At 39.5% G+C, this 18,866-nt stretch overlaps 1 protein-coding gene across 1 annotated transcript in view; it reads right to left on the bottom strand.

Moving 5' to 3' along the window:
- Positions 1-1,179: 1,179 nt before the first annotated feature.
- The window catches only part of LOC136838140 (zinc finger protein 585A-like), a 376,081-nt gene continuing 358,394 nt past the window's right edge, over positions 1,180-18,866 (bottom strand). Inside the window, exons 5-6 of the mRNA XM_067102992.1 lie at positions 16,256-16,425; positions 1,180-3,711 (exon numbers count right to left, since the gene is read on the bottom strand). Coding sequence (XP_066959093.1) covers positions 2,585-3,711; positions 16,256-16,425 — 1,297 coding nt within the window. The 3' untranslated portion in view covers positions 1,180-2,584. The remainder of the gene's footprint in view (positions 3,712-16,255; positions 16,426-18,866) is intronic.

Below are 18,866 nucleotides of genomic sequence, written 5' to 3'. Positions count from 1 at the left end.
AGCTCGCTTCAAACGTCCTCAGATGTCAGCCATCATAGCAATGATAAAGTTGGAAATTCTCAGTGTCTTCTGTTCATCGTTTCTCCTTCACCTGTTTCTTGGGTCCTAGCTCTGATCGGCTCTTTCTCTTGAGAGGCACACGAAAAGTTCATTTAGGACAGCAATCTTGTGCCAGACAGCGTGCAGTCCTTAGCCTAGGCTGTACTGTACTGTACTCATGCCGAACTGTTAGATTACAGAGTTAGCCTGGCTTTACATGCATGACAGGTGGAATTTAACTCAAGAACTGACATATTCATAGAATTAAGGAAGAATATACACAAGAACACTATTAAGTGTTATGACAACATGTACAGTATAAACTAAGACAACTGAAGTTCAACAGCCGTTCCAGCTCGCGTCTGCAAGCTGAATCCCTAAGTAAGGACCTTCAGGTTTGTATGTTTGGAAAAATTCAAACTAAATTGATAAAAATTTCCTATTTTGAGTCCATCCTTTAGATGACAGTATTTCTCTGTTTTGAAAAATGTAGTTTGTTTTCATTCAGTACAAGGTCAATTTAATGGTAGTAACTGAATAAACACCTAGTCTAACTAATACAAGACAATTACTTAAATTTACTCACCTGCTCTTGTGGTACTGTCCTCCCAAGTCAGCTCATGACCTTACAAACCAAAAAAAGACTTACGAGACCAACTGACAAACCGTAACTGAGAGCGCTCGCAACCTTCCGTCACCAACGCAAACTCCTGACTCCCAACGCAGACTCCTGACTCCCTCACTCAACGTTTGTTTTGTTTTCCTAACTCATATCTTCTGTATATACGTCTTATGACATCACAACAACAACCATTGTGCTGCCATTCCAAACTGAATGAGAGGACTGGCTTTACATACACCCAATAAAATGAACAGCGGACTTTGTCTCTATTTCTTAAACATATAACACCTCCACCTACTTCACTAACCTACTTAATGAAAGTAACAAACTACAGTAATAATGATTAAATTTATAAAACTACTGAACATAATATATTAGAACTGAATTACCCGTCCCCTATTCACTTGAATAATGAGACTTTAGAACTAACAGTTAATCAGTTACAAGTAAATAGTAGTACGCCATATACTGATACCGCTACTTCAATATTTACTTAAAATGGTAAAAAAATTACTTAAAAAAATGTAGGGTTTATTGACAGACCAACATTGTGGCGAGAGTGTACAAAAATAAGAGTACAAAAATACAACTGGTTTGATACAAAACATAGGAGCATGTTAGCTTATCAAATGCTGTGACGTGATTCAAATAGTATTCGATACTACACGTGAGAAACATAAGCAATACAGGCAGTCCCTGAGTTATGACAGAGTTCTGTTCCTGAGGCAGCGACTTAAGTCAGATCTTAATAATAATTCATTTCAACACACACAATCTAGATACATGAGATAAAATGATAAAAATGATAATTGGCAATAAATACAGTACTTAACATTAAAAAAGTTATAAAAATGAAAAAAGTGAAGAATTCTTAGCACCGTAAGATCAGATCGACGAATGTCGAGACCGTCATAACCTGGGGACTCCCTGTGCTGTAGATGGTAACACTGAAAACTGATCAAGTTGACAATACAAGACTTCCCATGCTGAGGAGTTACATAAGGTCTCTAGTGCTTCCATACCAGACACACACGCTTACTTTCTGCACTGATCAGCTACATAAGATACATACCACCACTAGGGCTTACATACAAGACATGCACAACAGTCACTGGTTTCTTTAGTTAATGGACTAAGTGAGGACTTATGAAATAAATCTACAAATTTCCAATCATCTTCACAAGAGCCTTGGATATATTACAGCAGATAATTGAGTGTTTACTGTAAATGGCTACTTTCCAGTATGAATTCTCAGATGAATTACAAGATGTTTCCTGGGATAAGCTTTCCCACATTCTTGCACATGAATGGCTTCTTTCAAGTATGAATTCTCCAGTCTTGTAAGAGTAATTTTAGTGAAAAAAACCTTCCCATATTTCCTTGCACATATAAGGCTTTTATCCAGTATGGCTTATCTGTCTTGTAAGATGATGTTTCCTTGAAAATGCTTTCACGTATGAATTCTCATATGGCTTGCAAGGGTAATTTAACCAAAATATTCCTCCAAGCATTAATTGCACATGAACAGCTTCTCTTCTGTATGAATTTTCATATGATTTGTAGGACCACTTGTAAAGAAAAACACATTCCATCATTTCTTGTCCATGAATGGCTTCTCTCCTGTATAGAAGACAATATAGAATTTAGGGCAAAGGCCAAGCAATGGGACTCATGAGGTCATTCAGAGCTAAAACAGATTTAACAGTAAAAAAAAAAGTTTGAAATGTGTAACAGGATGAAAACCTCAAAGCAGTTGAGGACTATGAATCAATTGTTAGGAGATGCTGGAAAGTACGATGGAAGGAAGAGAAAATTAATGGAGGTACACTAGAAGGCAGAAAGGGTCTGCAGCTAGGGGCTGAAGGAACGCTGCAAAGACTTAAGTAATGCCTAAATTGCACCACATGAGGTACACTGATGGGACTACACCCTTATGGGATTTTCTCCAGTATGAATTCTCATATGAACTGTAAGTTGATGTTTCCGGGAAAATGCTGTCTCACATTCCTTACACATGAATGGCTTCTCTCTAGTATGTATTCTCATATGAACTGTAAGACTTTTTTTCATGGAAAATGCTTTCCCACATTCCTCGCACATGAATGGCTTCTCTCCAGTATGAATTCTCATATGATCTGTAAGACTTGGTTTCGTGGAAAATGCTTTCCCACATTCATTGCACAGGAATGGCTTCTCTCCAGTATGCATTCTCATATGACGTGTAAGATTTGCGCTCTGGGAAAATGCTTCCCCACATTCCTTGCACATGAATGGCTTCTCTCCAGTATGAATTCTCATATGGACTTTAAGATCTGGTTTCTGGAAAAATGCTTTCCCACATTCCTTGCACATGAATGGCTTCTCTCCAGTATGAATTCTCATATGAACTTTAAGATTTGGTTTATGGGAAAATGCTTTCCCACATTCCTTGCACATGAATGGCTTCTCTCCAGTATGAATTCTCGTATGAACTTCCAGATTTCGTTTCTGGGAAAATGCTTTCCCACATTCCTTGCACACGAATGGCTTCTCTCCAGTATGAATTCTCATATGAACTTTAAGAACTGCTTTATGGGTAAATGCTTTCTCGCATTCATTACATATGAATGTTTTCTCTCTGGTAGGATTTGTGATATGACTTGTAAGCTTAATTTCCTTGTTAAATGCTTTCTCACAGTCAGTGGCTCTGAGAGGCTTCTCTCCATTCTGACTACTCCTTCTTTCTTGTTTTACTTCCTTTTTGCAAGTTAGTGGATCTTTTTCATTCACTACTGAATTCATTTCATAAGAATATTCATCATCTTCATTAGACTCACAGAATACCTCTGGCTCTATTTTGATTTCCATCAATGGATCCAGAGACAAAAAGTCGCCATCACTGGTTTCACTAAAGGCAGCCATGTTGCTGTTTTCTTCATTTACGGAAGGGTGTGATAATGCATCTTCACTTTCACTTTTCAAAGGTAATTCTAAAGAATGTTCTGGATTCATTTTAGCCTTTTGTTCGTCAATGTTCACAATATCTTTTCCCCAATAAGCAACAGGTTGATATTACTGTACTATCGCTTTAAACACTTCTTCAAACAAACTGAATCACATTAAAATACATCGACCTCTTTATATCTTCAGTGAATACATAATGCCATGCAAGAATGATACATAATCCTGTTCTGTAATGACAATGTGCTTAGTTGACAACTCTTAATACAAAATTGCTTACAAATGATTATCCAATAAATCTGTTATAAATTAAGTACTATATCTTGAGGGAATACAACTACCAGATTTCACTGCCGATGTATGAAGCTAATATTCAGAACAGATTTTATTTGTTGTAATTTGTAAAGTAGGAGTACAATAATTCACTGTCTTACACTTTAAGAGCTGCTATTGGTAATGTTAAATGTAGTACCATCAAACACACAAGCATTCCCAAAATCTTGGTGCTGCTCAGAACTGAGGAAGGAAGGAGGGTTCTTCTGAGGGAGAATCTGAAATCAAAGAATGCAGCAGAGTTAGGAAACATAACGCCACAACTAAAGCAAAGTGATATTTTCTATAATAAAATTAAGTTTTATATATATATTTACCAAGTAATTACTTAGCTAGCCATTATGCTCGCACGGCATCCTAAACTGAAAAATTGTGGTAATGTGTTAGTTGCAATGTGGGGGTGACAGGTCCCACCCACTGCAATGGGAGCATAGGAGCGACTGACTGCCAGCGGTGTCATTCCATTTTATTGTCGCAAAGTCCATGAAAAGAGGGGAGGAGGGAGGGCTCTGATTCAGCAATTACTTGATAAGTATATAAAACTTTATTTCATTATAAAAATTTCATTTTTACTTAAGTTACTTACTAGGTAATGACTTAGGTGAATCCCACACAGCAAGGGGGTGGGATGAATGGACTGTTCTATTCAAAAACATCAAGGGTGGTAATGACTTGAACTAGAAAAGAATGGCCAGCACTAAAATCATGCTTGTCGCTTCCTCACCTGGTAAGAGAGCTGCAGCAGAACTCGAGAATACTGCCTCTGGTTGGTGCTCATCTTAACCTGTAGTGGAAGTCTTGCAACGGAGGATGTGCCTGATCGCTGATAAGACGTATGCAGGAAAAAGTTGCCCTTGCCTCGGCAAGAACTAAAAATCACTGTCACCCACCCTGACACAACAAACCACTACCCATCCAAAGAACTCGTGGGCACTCCAGGTATAAAGTACCCACAGGCTCCCCAAAAAAACTCAACACCCTACATCAAGTCGATGAGACAGAAGAGAGAGAGGATCTCTCCTATGCTCCTTCCCCAACACCATGCCAGCCACTGCTAAACGTTCGAGGGTGCTGCAATTTTCAAAAAATTTTTTCACTTCTTTCAAATAATGAGATGCGAAGATTGATCTGCACCTCCAAAAGGTTGACTGAAGAATTGAAGAGAGGGATAAATTGTGCTTGAGGGCGAGAGAGGTAGCCACTGCTCTAACTTCATGAGCTCTAACTCTGATTACGGGAAAAGATTCTTCCTGAATCCAGGAATGCGCTTCGAAGATCAGGTCTTTAATAAAGAACGAAAGGGCATTCTTTGACAGGGGACGAGAAGGATTTTTGACAGAACACCAAAGGCTGCTAGCAGGTCCTCTCATCTTCTTGGTCTTATGCAGATAGTACCTCAAGGCTCTGACTGGGCAAAGAACCCTCTCCTCTTCATCCGGCGTAAGGTTCTTGGAGGAAGCGGAACTGAGTGGCTCCAAAGGGGGACACGTAAGCCACTTGAGGACTACATCCAAGTTTCAAGACACTAAATCAGATTTCTTCTGCCTGGAAGTGTCAAATGACTTAATGAGGTCATTAAGAACTTGTTTAGAAGAAAGATCCATACCTCTGTTTCTAAACATCAAGGTAAGCATTGCTCTGTATCCTTTAATGGTGGACAAGGAAAGACTTCCAGAGGTCCTCAGGTAAAGGAGAAAGTCTGCAATCTGGGTTAAAGATGTCTCAGAAGACGAGATGTGACGTCTGGTGCGCTATCGACAGAACACTGTCCACTTTGACTGGTAGACGTTGCAAGTAGATTGTCGCATGCACTTTGCAACCTTTGCAGCTGCTCTTCAAAAACCTTTTGCTCTGACGAGTTTCCTGACAGTCTGAAGCCTGTCAGAGCGAGAGTGGACAACTCTTGGTGGTATCTCTTGAAGTGAGGTTGTTTGAGTAGCCACAATCTTTGGGGAAGCAGCCTCAGGAAGTCTACCAAAAGATGTAGGAGGACCAGGAACCACTCGTTCAGAGGCCAGAATGGCGCTCTGAGAGTCACTGAAGCGTTACAGTGTGACACAAACTTGTTCAGGACTTCCCTCACCAAGCTGAAGGGCTGGAAGGCATAATGGTCCAGACCCGACCAGTCTATGAGCATGGCATCCGTCACCCATGACAGGGGGTCCGGGGCTGTATTGCAGAAGAGAGGAAGACGATTTTTTCTTGAGGTAGCTAACATGTCTAGGGACAGTTTGTCCCATAACCTCCAAAGGTCAACACAGATCCTGTGGTCCAGGGTCCACTCGGCAGGAAGGACCTGCTTCCGACGGTTCAACACATCCACCTAGACGTTTAATTCCCCTGAATGAAACGAGTGACCAGCGTCACTTGATTTTGATGCACCCAAAGTATAAGGTCCTTTGCAGTCTGGCAAAGGGAAAAGGAACAAGTGCCTCCTTGTTTCTTGATATATGACAGAGCTGTGGTGTTGTCCACATGAACAATCAATGTCTTGTTGTGAATTGAGGTTAAAAAATGATGGAGACCTAGATGAATGGCCTTCAGTTTTTTTACGGACATGAAGATTGATTTCCTCCAGGGACCATGTCCCAGAAACTTCTTCACTCCATACAAGAGCCTCCCATCCTAGATCCGAAGCATCTCAGTAGAAGTCTAGGTTGGGGTTCGGAGGGTGAAGAGACTTTCCCTGTGCAAGTCTTCCTTTGGACAGCCACCATTGTAAGTCCAATTTTATCTTCCGAGTGATGGGAAAGATGACTGAGTCTGGTTGAGTCTTCCTGTCCCAATTGGCTTTGAGGTAGAATTGGAGAACTCTCGTATGCAATCTTCCCAACTTGACGAAGGTCTCGATAGATGACAGAGTCCCTAGAAGGTTCATTCACTGATGGGCCAAACATGACGAGAGGGCGAGGACACTGTGAATGGTCTGGAGGCCGTTTGCTTCTCTTAGGGAATGGAAAAACCTGAAAAGTCTGAGAGTTGTAGAAGCCCTAGGAGTGAACGTCCTCGACTTCTTCTATAGCTCTTTTTGGAAGGAGAGAGGATACCTTCTTCGAAAAGGCCAAATGTTTCTCCGAGTCTCATGAGTAGGCCGTCAAGGCGACGGGAGAGGACAGAGCTGCTGCAAAGAGTTCCTCCCAGCCCTTAAAGTCCTGTATCTTCTTTGCAAGGGCTCTTGCTATCCAGTCCATAAAACTAAGAACCTCACAAACCTTGAAGAGGTTCTTAATGAGATGGTCCAGTTCTGAAGAAGAGAAGAAAACTTTGGCCGAAACGAAGGCTGACCGATGGGAAGTCGATAAGGCCAGAGAAGTCCCCTTGGGAGGAGGTAGCGACTCCCACAGAGGGAGGCTGGCCAAAAGTCACTTTGCCCTGCTTTCTCTTCATTGAGAGCCAGTCTTCAGTATCCTTCATGGCTTTCTTAGAGGAGGAAGAAAGCACCATCTTGGGAAGCCAAGGGTGTTCTTCAGGAAGGCTTCTCATAAGGAAGGAAAGGAAGAAGCAGGAGATGACAGAGCAGGCGGGGTGAAGAAGGAGGTAAAATTTGCCAGGAGGAACCGCAGAAGAGACACATAAGCTGTGGGAGGAGAAGCATCTTGTTTGATCTCTTCATCTTCCGAAGAGACCGGAGACAGGGACTAATCTTGAGAAGGCTTAGAAGGAGGCGCTTTCCTGATGAAGCTCAAGATTTCTGACAGCTGTTCCTTGATGGGTGCCAACAAGGGGTCGTCTGGCTCCGAGATGGAAACTTGGTGGTCAAGAGAAGAAGACAGTTGATGAGAGGGAATTGGGTGTCTAGATGGTGGCGCCAGGAGCTTGGAGTCCACAGCTAGATGCACGGGAGCAGGAGCTGGGGGTTCGGAAGCAAGCACGGGAGCAGAAGCTGGGCGCATGGAAGCTGGAACTGGGCTCTCGGGAGCAAGGCGCTTCGAGGCGAGACAGGGTCTCGGGCGACAGACACTTAGACCGATGTTTCGGGTGTTTGGAATCCTTGGGGGAGAATGAAACAGGAGAATCCCATGGATGTGCAGGAAGTTGAACACAGGTGAAAACTGAAGGATCCACACCATAGCTGCAAAAGATGGAATCAGGTTGTCCAAGGTGTCCCTGTGATGCTTGATCAGCAATGGGGAAGCAAGAGCCAAGTTGCCCATGTGCCTTTTTAGAGACCAGGACAAATCAGGAAGTGTCCACGACATCCATGGTCGGAATCTGAGCCCAAGCTAGAAGACCAGCGGTGCACGTCCAGTGACATGCCTTTCCAGCGGCAGTCGGTCAAAGCTGGCATTCTAGCAACAGGCTCGACTGAGGGGGCAGTAACCCGTGGGCAAACCCCACCAGCCTCCCTTGGACCTCCGGTATGTCTTCTCCCAGGTGCAGGGGGAGCAGGACAGTGACCTTTGTCTAGGAGAACCGACGGAATAGGAAGCCACCTCCTCCACTGACACTTCACTTAACACTTTATCCCTAACTTTGTCACAGAAAACTTTTTCCATGAGCACACGTAGGGACGCCCCTATCTCTGACACTGAACTAACTACCAGACTAATTTTCTTGTTGAATTGGAATCGATTCTGGACTCCACACTGGCTATGGCATCGGGGTCAGAAGCACGGGAACTAGGCACAGGAGTGTGTGGAGGAATAGAGGGAGGACTGAGAATAGGAGAGAGTGTGTGTCCAGGAGTACATAGACGGAAGAACTAGGAGTAGAATTAGTCTTAGGTTTAGGTGAAGAATCTCTACTCACAGAGGCCCTACTTCTGCTTCAAGTGGCTGCCTTTCTGATCCTATTTTTCTCAAGTCTATTCAGGTGAGATTCGAGCACCTTCCATTTACATTCATCCCAGTCCTTCCACTCTGAACATGTATTCTCTCTCGAACACACCTGCCCCCTACACTTAGTGCACGTGGAATGTGCGTCCTAACAAAGCTTAGTAAGTCTAGTCTTACAACCCTCGCTACAATAACGATGACTGGGAGTGCTAGAATTTGATATAGTTACAGATGAAAGAATCTAGTGGAAAAGACAAAATAAAAAAAGACAACAGTTTGACAAACAAGAGAATATTTTCTGAATTCGGCAAGCAAGCATGAACCGACAAATTAGGCAGGACTGCTGGTGGTAAGTCACTCCTATGCTCCCATTAAAGTGGACGGGGCCTGTCACCCCTCACTTTGCAACTGATGTGTTATTGCGAATTTTGAATTTAGGATGCCGTGCGAGCATAATCATTAGCAAAGTAATTACTTGGTAAGTTACTTATATAAAAATAATAAATGAGATTTAATTCAGGTTCCTATAAAGATCTCAGGCCAATTAACAAGGTGTGCATTTGACAGTATCCAACAATCCTGAGACCACAATGCAACAACAGATTAACAGTTAATATTGACTCCCACCCTCTTACACCTGTAAACCTTCTCAGCTTAACATTACAGCACTATTACTTATGAACATATTCTTATCAACAATTTTCTGGGGTAACACATAAAAGAGTATACTGTACAGTAAACACTTAATTACATGTGATCCAGTTATACATAACACCATATTATCCACAGATGCAGTAGAAAATAAAAAGAAAAAATAGTAGGAGTGAATTGAGTAGTAATTTCAAGAGATGAAAGGTTTCAAATTAGTTTCACTGATTGTTACTGCAGATACAACACAGGAGTAGCTATTAAGACCAGCAACACTGATGACAGTCTTGGAAGGTTAAATGTGCTGCTACATTTCTCAAATATGACACATTTCTTTTCAGAGCCATATGAACCAGAGCTTTTTATGAAGGAGTGTCTTTCAGTGCAAGTTGCAAATGGGGTAACTGGTGGTTAACACGAGTCAGTCAGGCAGAGCAGAGCTGTCTGCGCTTGATGACAGCTGAAAGCAGAGTGCGTACCTACTCGGGTGGGGGGGGACTCCCACTTCTACTGTCGGTAGCTAACTACCTTGTTTAAAAGTTAAACGGCCGTTCCCAGCTAATGCTGCAAGTAACAGCCACATGCAAAGACCGAAGGTTTGTACTCGTGTGGGAACAAACTCAGGTATATAACAAGTAACAATTTCTCTGAGTTTTATAAACTGAATATAACTCACCACTTTTTCCAGGCTGAATGCTGAAAATATAACTCCACTATCGTACCACTGCTATGACCATGTAAGTACTTATATTAGTACTAGCCTAACCCTACCAGCCAACTTTGCAGTCAGAATATGTATGCTGTACAACCTTTAAAATTCTGCATTTAGTATGTAATCGGCAACAGTTTTCAACACACAGATGTACCCTCAAAGTCGGTATAGTTTGCCAAAATTTTTTAAACAATCCAAAACCTTTCTTCAAAAAGCCTTCATTCATGAGTTTAATCAAAACAATCTCGGAATTATTATTATTATTATTATTATTATTATTATTATTCAGAAGACAAAGAACCCTATTCACATGGAACAAGAAGCCCACAAAAGGGGCCACTGACTGGAAATTCCAGAAGCTTCCAAAGAATGTGAAGGTGTTCATTAGGAAGAAAGAGAAGGTGAAGGGAATACAGAAAGTAGAAACCTCACTTATCAAAAAGAAAAAAAAAATAAATTAACAAAGAGATAAAAATGTAAATATAAAGGAGTGGCCAAATGAAGATATTGTTTATTAATACAAATTTTTAGGTTAAATAATATAGAAAAGGGAGTATACAATGGAGTAGAGGTGAGATAACTTGAGAAATTGACCTACAAAATGAGAAATTCATTGCCTTTTTTCTATATTTTTACATTCATCCCTGATGAGCTGGTACTAAACACAGTGTCCCTCCCATGGAGCTTCCATGTTTAGTACCAGCTTCTCGGGGGGGACAAACATAAAAAGAGAGAAGAGAGAGCGAATTTCTCATTACCTCAGTCAGTTTCTCAAATTATCTCACCTGTACTGAATTCTAAACATTCTTTTCTATACTGTTTAGCCTACGTGCCACCTGAGAAAGACAGAAACAGGTTTTGCTGACTAAAACAAAACTAACCTTTCCTAAATGCTGTGTCCTGACTACCAGACCTTACCTTCTAACCTGACTTGGCCAGCTTGGCTTTGTAACCCCTGGACCCTACAATAACACTAAACACTGGAAAAATGGGATTAGCTTCTGCTCGCAGGAAACGAATGCAACAGCCTGCTCCCCTCGTTCAGCAAACCACCAACTGTATTAACACAAGCACCTTCGTGCAGCTGTCGCCTTTACATTTATGATGACCTTTTCTCAGTATAAGCTCAGAGCGCATGCGAATAAAAATTTACTCGCATTTTGGTTTACTGGCATTTTAATATTTCTGACCACGCAGAGGTCCCAGGGTACCTACATCCCCCCTTCCCAAAGCACTGCAACCTACGAAATTATTCAGTGCTGGAAAGGAGGTAGGTTTGAAAGGTGTAACAGGGGGAGAAACCTCACAGTTGCACTATGAAACTCACATGTTAAGCCCAGAGGTCTAGCAGTTGCAACATCCCATGTGTCCAACAAGCTAAAGGTGTGGGATTCCTTCCTCAGCTCCTCCAGACCAGGAAGGTATTCCCGGTTGGTAGAACGAGCCAGTTGCTTCAGAGAATTGCCCAGACTCCCCCCACCAATAGGTAAGTCTTCTATGTAAAGAACAAAGGTTTGTATTCATGTTGAAACAAAAAACAAATTCTTAAGTAATATTTACATTTACAGCCAACCACAGCCACCCCTCATTCTGGTACCTGGGCCAAAAGCCAAACTGGAGTACAGACCAATGAGTTGGCAGGGCTTCCCCCCTACCATAGGGAGTTAATGACCGTGTCTGAAAGTTTAACAGCTGTTCCAGGCTGAATCCCTAAGTAAAGAACTTCAGGTTTGTATGTTGGGAAAAATACAAATTACTTTAATAAAAATTGGCTATTTTGAGTCCATCCTTTAGATGACAATAGTATTCCTTTTTGAAAAATGCAGTTTTATTCCTTTGTAGGGAAAGCTCTTGAAGATGATTACTTCTAGGGTTATGGGAAAATCTGTTTTCATTCAGTACAAGGCCTCTTGAATGGTAGTTACAAGTAAATAGTAGTACACCATATACTGATACTGCTACTTCAATATTTACTTGAAATGGTAAAAAAATTCCTTCTAAAAATGTAGGGTTTATTGATAGGCCAACATTGTGGCAAGAGTGTACAAAAATAAGTGTACAGAAATACAATTGGTTTGATACAAAACATAGGAGCATGATAGCTTATCACAGGCTGTGAGGTGATTCAAGTGGTATTTGATACTACACATGAAAAACATAAACAATAGAGGCAGTCCCTGAGTTGTGACAGAGATCTGTTCCTGAGACAGCGACTCAAATCGAATCCGCCTGAAGTCAGATCTTAATAATAATAGTAATAATAATACTGAATTCTTTATTTCAACTCACACAATCTAGATACAGAAGATAAAATACTAAAAATGATAACTGGCAATAAATGCAGTACTTCAACATTAAAAATATTATACAAATAAAAAAGTGAAGAATTCTTAGCATCATAAGATCGGACCAACGAAATGTCGAGACCGTCATAACCTGGGGACTCCCTGTACTGTAGATGGTAACACTGAAAACTGATCAAGTTGACAATACAAGACTTCCCATGCTGAGGAGTTACATAAGGACGCTAGTGCTTCCATACCAGACACACACGCTTACTTTCTGCACTGATCAGCTACATAAGATACATACCACCACTAGGGCTTACATACAAGACATGCACAACAGTCACTGGTTTCTTTAGTTAATGGACTAAGTGAGGACTTAGGAAATAAATGTCCAAGAGGGCCAGGAGACCTGAGTGGGGAGGGCTGGGCAAGACTATCTGTTCGGGAGCTTTCACGACTGTTATTGGCTAAAAAGCAAAGATGTCATTGCAAGTTATTTCTTTTATTACTTTCGAGTGGCTACTGAGTGTCATGACTATGTCACAGAAGTTTCCATCTCTCGTTGGCTGCTTCTGTTTGTCCTCCCATTCTCTCTCTCTCTCTCTCTTCCGTTTCCCCTTCTGACGGATAACTCCAAAAGTCACAATGTATTTAAGACCGATAAATTTATGAACAAAATGATCTTATATTAAGCAAGGGCTTTTCTGAAGTTGCAATACCAGTGAACCGAGAAACTTGAAGAACACATGACGAAAAAACATCTCAGCATAAACTGCCCAGTGATGTTGCATCCAAACTTTTCTTACTTATCAGTGTCTGTCTTTGCATGTGTGCATATATACACCATGTACGTGTGTTTAAGTACTGTATACATATGCATCATACACACTTGCTGTGTAATTGCTTTCATTTCTCTCTCTGGGTTATTCTTCATTGCTATTTATGTATATGGTTATTCTTTATTGCTATTTATTTATATGGTTATTCTTGATTGCTATTTATTTATATGGTTATTCTTTATTGCTATTTATTTATATGGTTATTCTTCATTGCTATTTATGTATATGGTTATTCTTCATTGCTATTTATGTATATGGTTATTCTTTATTGCTATTTATGTATATGGTTATTCTTTATTGCTATTTATTTATATGGTTATTCTTTATTGCTATTTATGTATATGGTTATTCTTCATTGCTATTTATGTATATGGTTATTCTTTATTGCTATTTATTTATATGGTTATTCTTTATTGCTATTTATGTATATGGTTATTCTTTATTGCTATTTATTTATATGGTATTGCATACAAAACTTTAGGAATCCTTCCTTGGTCAAAACCCCTTCTAATCACCTTCAACTTAGGCAATCATATATCACTGGTTGTAACCTTGGGTAAACACTTAATGCAATATGTTTAATGTTAAACACAATTATATCAGTCACACTTTATTATAGGACAATAACTTGTAATCGTAAGATCATGCACAATGCAACAGAAACGTAGCAACCAGATACTACACTATTCATATAATTGGTTGCACAACAGTAATTTGCATGTAGTCAACAAATCAACTGAACTTTGTAGTGTAAATTTAATTGCATAGTAAAGTACTTAAAGGTATTGCCTGTCCACACAACACAAGCAAAAGACCAGATATTGCTTTAGTTCTTGTCCACTTTTCCTTCAGTCCCAACCGTTAAATTAGAATGCGTTGGGGCAACAGTTACTTCATACCCATATAAGTCAAAGAGACAACAAAATGATTAGGCATTGCATTTAGACCTTGTTTGCTGCTCATTCAGTTGTTACCGTTTAAAAACTACTGGACATGATATCCGTCAGTCTCTCCGCTTCACTCTGCGGTTTAAAAGCTCGTTATCAATTTAGGCAAATGTGAAGTGTAATCTTTCTTTTTAGCCTTGAAAGGTAATGCCAATTGCAGTCTTGCATCTCTCTCTCACTTCTGCCAGCACTCAAGGATTGGTTTCCATACCTTAGAGAACTCGGCCTGTGTCACCTTGTTTCTATAAACTGCTCACATTCAGAGTAAGAACTCGATATACAGTATGTGATAAAGTCAATACCATTTAATGCAGGCCTATGCAACCTGCAGCCCTCAAGACCTTTCAGTGTGGCCCGACCCTTCAAAATAAATATTGTACAATGTGGGCCTTGGGGCCAACTGCCAAGCTGGAAATTTATTAAACCCTAATTACTTAAATTCCTAAAATGCCATTTTGGAGAGAGAGAGAGGCAAGACTACTACTCCCATTTAAACAGATGTGTAGTTGGGTAAGAAATCAAGAGTATTTCGTTTAGGGTGGGAATATTAGGAATCTTAGTTCTTCTTTAGGGTGGGAATATTAGGAATCTTAGTTCTTAAGATAATTTGCTCGCCATAGGTCAAAGGAGGATTTTTTTTTATTTTGTATTATATACTACATTCACATGTCCTGTGAAGCCTTTTTGTAACTATAGAATGTTTTTCATAAGTTAGAAATACAAGACTAATTTTGCAGTTTCTTTTTCACTGAGGCCGTCTTTCTAACAGCCCAATGTGAGGCCCTCCATAACTACTTGAGATTCTTGACTGGTGGCTCTTCATTTGAAAAGGTTGCACACCCCTGCTTTCATGGAATGTCTCTAATATCATTGCATCAATCAGTATTTTCAGTCAATATGGTGCAAGACATATTTGAAAGTCGTTTCAACTGATACTCTACGATTGCTCTAGTACCTTAAGATGTTTTGGAAGGTGTAAATTTTTTATGTCACACCAAATTAATAACAATAATGCTGTAATACATCTTTAACAAGATTTAAATGAAATGTTTATTACATTTCTAATGTGGAGGTAACAAAATGCAGTACAATATAGTAGCTATTTTCTATGTCAAATAAGCATGCATTGACATACATATATGTGTATAGATAGATAGATAGATAGATAGATAGATAGATAGATAGATATTTTTATTGACCACAAACAAAATATGAATTTTACAAAAGAGTATTTGGTCCAAATTACAAAATTAAATACAGTAGATTTTGTACAATCTCTTATACAAACTAAATGAATTTCAATTACACATATATTGTACTAAAACTAAAAACAAAACCAATTTAACTATACGCCATCAACAAGTTCCTGTAATTACATTTTACACATTATAATAATGTGTTACATTCAATACAAAGAAAGAAGCTCATGTACAATTTTACATACTACATCATAATTGGTTCTGGTTACTAGCAAGTCTAAAGCTGTGGTAACGTTATACGTCTGCCTTTTGATCTGTAACGAAAGTGGACAATTTTCAATGACATGAGTCTCTGTCTGGATCTCACCGCATGAACACAACCTCTCATCCATTGGCAGACGGCCCCTACCTCTTCTGTTCCACTGGCCTGTCTCAACCGCCAATGAATGAGCACTTAACCGCATTCTTGTCCATGATACACGTTCTATTTCATTAAGTCTTAATTGGTTTGTATAAATGTCATGAACGACTAAATCTGGGTTAACAGTTTTATAGAACACAATCCTATTGGAATTGGAGTTTCTGACCTTTAATTGCAGTTCACATTTTCCTTCCTCAATATCATCAGTATTATCAGAGATAAGGTTTCGTATATACCTCGAAACAGAGTCATTATAGTTCATCACTATTCGCATGGCATGAATTAAAGGGTCATCATCCATATTATTCCTTTCAAGCCACATCTTTTAAAGAATTTCCTTTGCCTCGATTTTATTAATGCCCTCATCGGCGGAAGTCCCAGTTCTACCATACATACGTCATTATTAGTAGTTTTCTGACCCCAAAAGTTGTTTAATACACCATTTATATTGCTTTTCGATGGGTTTAATATCACCATTTAGCCATGACTCACATGAATATAATATAGTTGACATAATAGCAGCATCAAAAATTTTCTTCTTAACTACAAAGTGCACATCATTGTTTCTACTTATAAATGAAATAAATTTAAGAGTATGACACATTTTACTTATTGCATGCTGCTTGATAGCTGTTGTGGGAGAACCATCATCCGTGAAAGGACTGCCCAGATAAATGTACTGATTACAGTAACTAATCACATCAGAATTACATACTATGGGTTCTTTGTCTTCCTTCGTAACATTAATCACCATAAATTTAGTTTTACTGTCATTAATAATCATCCCATAGGAATTACAAAATTCATACAAAATCCTTAGTTTATGTTCCATACCATCCTTTGTAGTGGATAGGAGGATAGTGTCATCCATCATGACCATAATATGCAACCAAGCAAGAAAACCATCTAAAGGGCAATTACGTTTTATCATTTGTATCATATCATTTACATATAAAACAAATAAAATACATGAAGCAGGTGAGCCTTGGCGCACACCAACAGTAGCAGCAAGGAGAGAGGTACCAATCACACTATTTGTGCAACGATATACAGCCACCAATGCTAAAAGCATAGTCATCCCACATCCCATTCGTTTTAGCACAGAAAATAACTTTTGTCTAGGCACACAATCATAAGCTCTTCTAAAATCAACAAAGGTTACAAAAAGCTTCAATTTCTTCCTCCTAGCTACGTCCATTAATAGCCTCAGAGTTACTATATGCTCTAACATCCCCTCCCCACTTGACTTCCTGCTTGCTCCCTACACGGCTTAAACCACTGACTCAGACGAGCACATAAGACCATATCGTAAATCTTAGCTATACTATTAATTACATTAATGCCTCTGAATTGCACATTTCTCTTTCTCCCCAAGGGTTATTCTTAATAAAAAAAAAAAAGATTTTTCAAGTTTGGCCCATGCAAACAAGTCAGAGAGAGAGAGAGAGAGAGAGAGAGAGAGAGAGAGAGAATTTCCATGTTAATTTTTTATATATTTATTCAATAACAGTATTGTACAGTTTGGTTTTCATTATGTGTACAGTACAGTACTGTAGAGTATTTACTTCTTCCTCATTTTAATGTGCTTTTCCCATTTTTATATGGGGTAAGCACGATGCCTTCTTTTCGAAGGACCTTGATTTGGTGTTGGGGTAGGCCGTAGCCTCAATCGGCTGCCCTGCCTGACATCGCTTAGACCCCAGTAACGATTTGTACGTGTATCGTACCAATCCCCCGCTCCCTTTCTCCCAGCAGCGAGGAGAACTGGGCGGTTAGGTCGACAGTTCGAGACGTGTGAGGTGTCTGTTATGTTTTTTTTTTTTTAGAAGATGTTGGAGTGGCTTTGTTTGTGTGTGTATTAGTCTGTAACACCCATTTGCTTTTAGCAAACGTATCTGTTGATTACATACGTAATCCCGGGTGTCTACACAGATAGCAAAGTGTCCGCCTGCTCTGACCAGTCGGCTGCGGATTTGAACCTGCGCCACGGACCTCTACAAAGTCCTAGGCGGCTGCTAGAGTATTCTGTATTGTTTATAAGCATATACTGTACAGTACTGTAGACAAAACAGGTAAAAAAAAAAAGGATACAAAATTATCATTTTCATGATATGATTATTTGGATACTTACCTACTGTTAAAGTTGGCTTATATCTTTGCACCATTGGGTGAGATTGGTATTCAAATTTTTTTTTAAATGACGCTTGCCTAATCCTCTATGACTGTCTCTGTAATCACCTGGTTCCCTTCAGGTGGCGTTGGAATGTTTAGGTTCTTGTCAGCATTCTTCATGACCACTCACCAAGATGCGGGGAGGCCGATCGCACATAATGGCGCAAAAATGTAAGCTAACTTTAACAGGAGGTAAGACTCATTCCATATACATTAATTGACATTTTAAATCCATGAACTGAAGTGTTTTTTTTTTTTTTTTTTTTCCATATCTACAAATTTCCAGTCTCCACAAGAGCCTTGGATATATTATAGCAGATAATTGAGGGTTTACTGTAAATGGCTACTTTCCAGTATGAATTCTCAGATGAATTTTAAGGTGTTTCCTGGGATAAGCTTTCCCACATTCTTTCATATGAATGGCTTCTTTCAAGTATGAATTCTCATGTCTTGTAAGAGTAATTTTAGTGGAAAAAAATTCCCATATTTCCTTACACATATAAGGCTTTTCTCCAGTATGGCTTATCTAACTCTTGTAAGATGATGTTTCCTTGAAAAAGCTTTCCAGTATAAATTCTCATATGGCTTGCAAGGGTAATTTAACAAAAATATTCCTCCCAGCATTCCTTGCACACGAACAGCTTCTGTTCTGTATGAATTTTCATATGATTTGTAGGACCACTTGTAAAGAAAAACGGTTTCCCACATTTCTTGCCCATGAATGACTTCTCTCCTGTATTGAAGACAATATAGAATTTAGGGCAAAGGCCAAGCAATGGGACTCATGAGGTCATTCAGAGCTAAAACAGATTTAACAGTAAAAAAAAAAAGTTTGAAATGTGTAACAGGATGAAAACCTCAAAGCAGTTGAGGACTATGAATCAATTGTTAGGAGAGGGTGGAAAGTACGATGGAAGGAAGAGAAAATTAA

This window comes from Macrobrachium rosenbergii, unplaced genomic scaffold (assembly GCF_040412425.1).
Source record: "Macrobrachium rosenbergii isolate ZJJX-2024 unplaced genomic scaffold, ASM4041242v1 171, whole genome shotgun sequence".
In the NCBI taxonomy this organism is placed as follows: domain Eukaryota; kingdom Metazoa; phylum Arthropoda; class Malacostraca; order Decapoda; family Palaemonidae; genus Macrobrachium; species Macrobrachium rosenbergii.
This window is presented reverse-complemented; position numbering and strand designations above follow the sequence as displayed.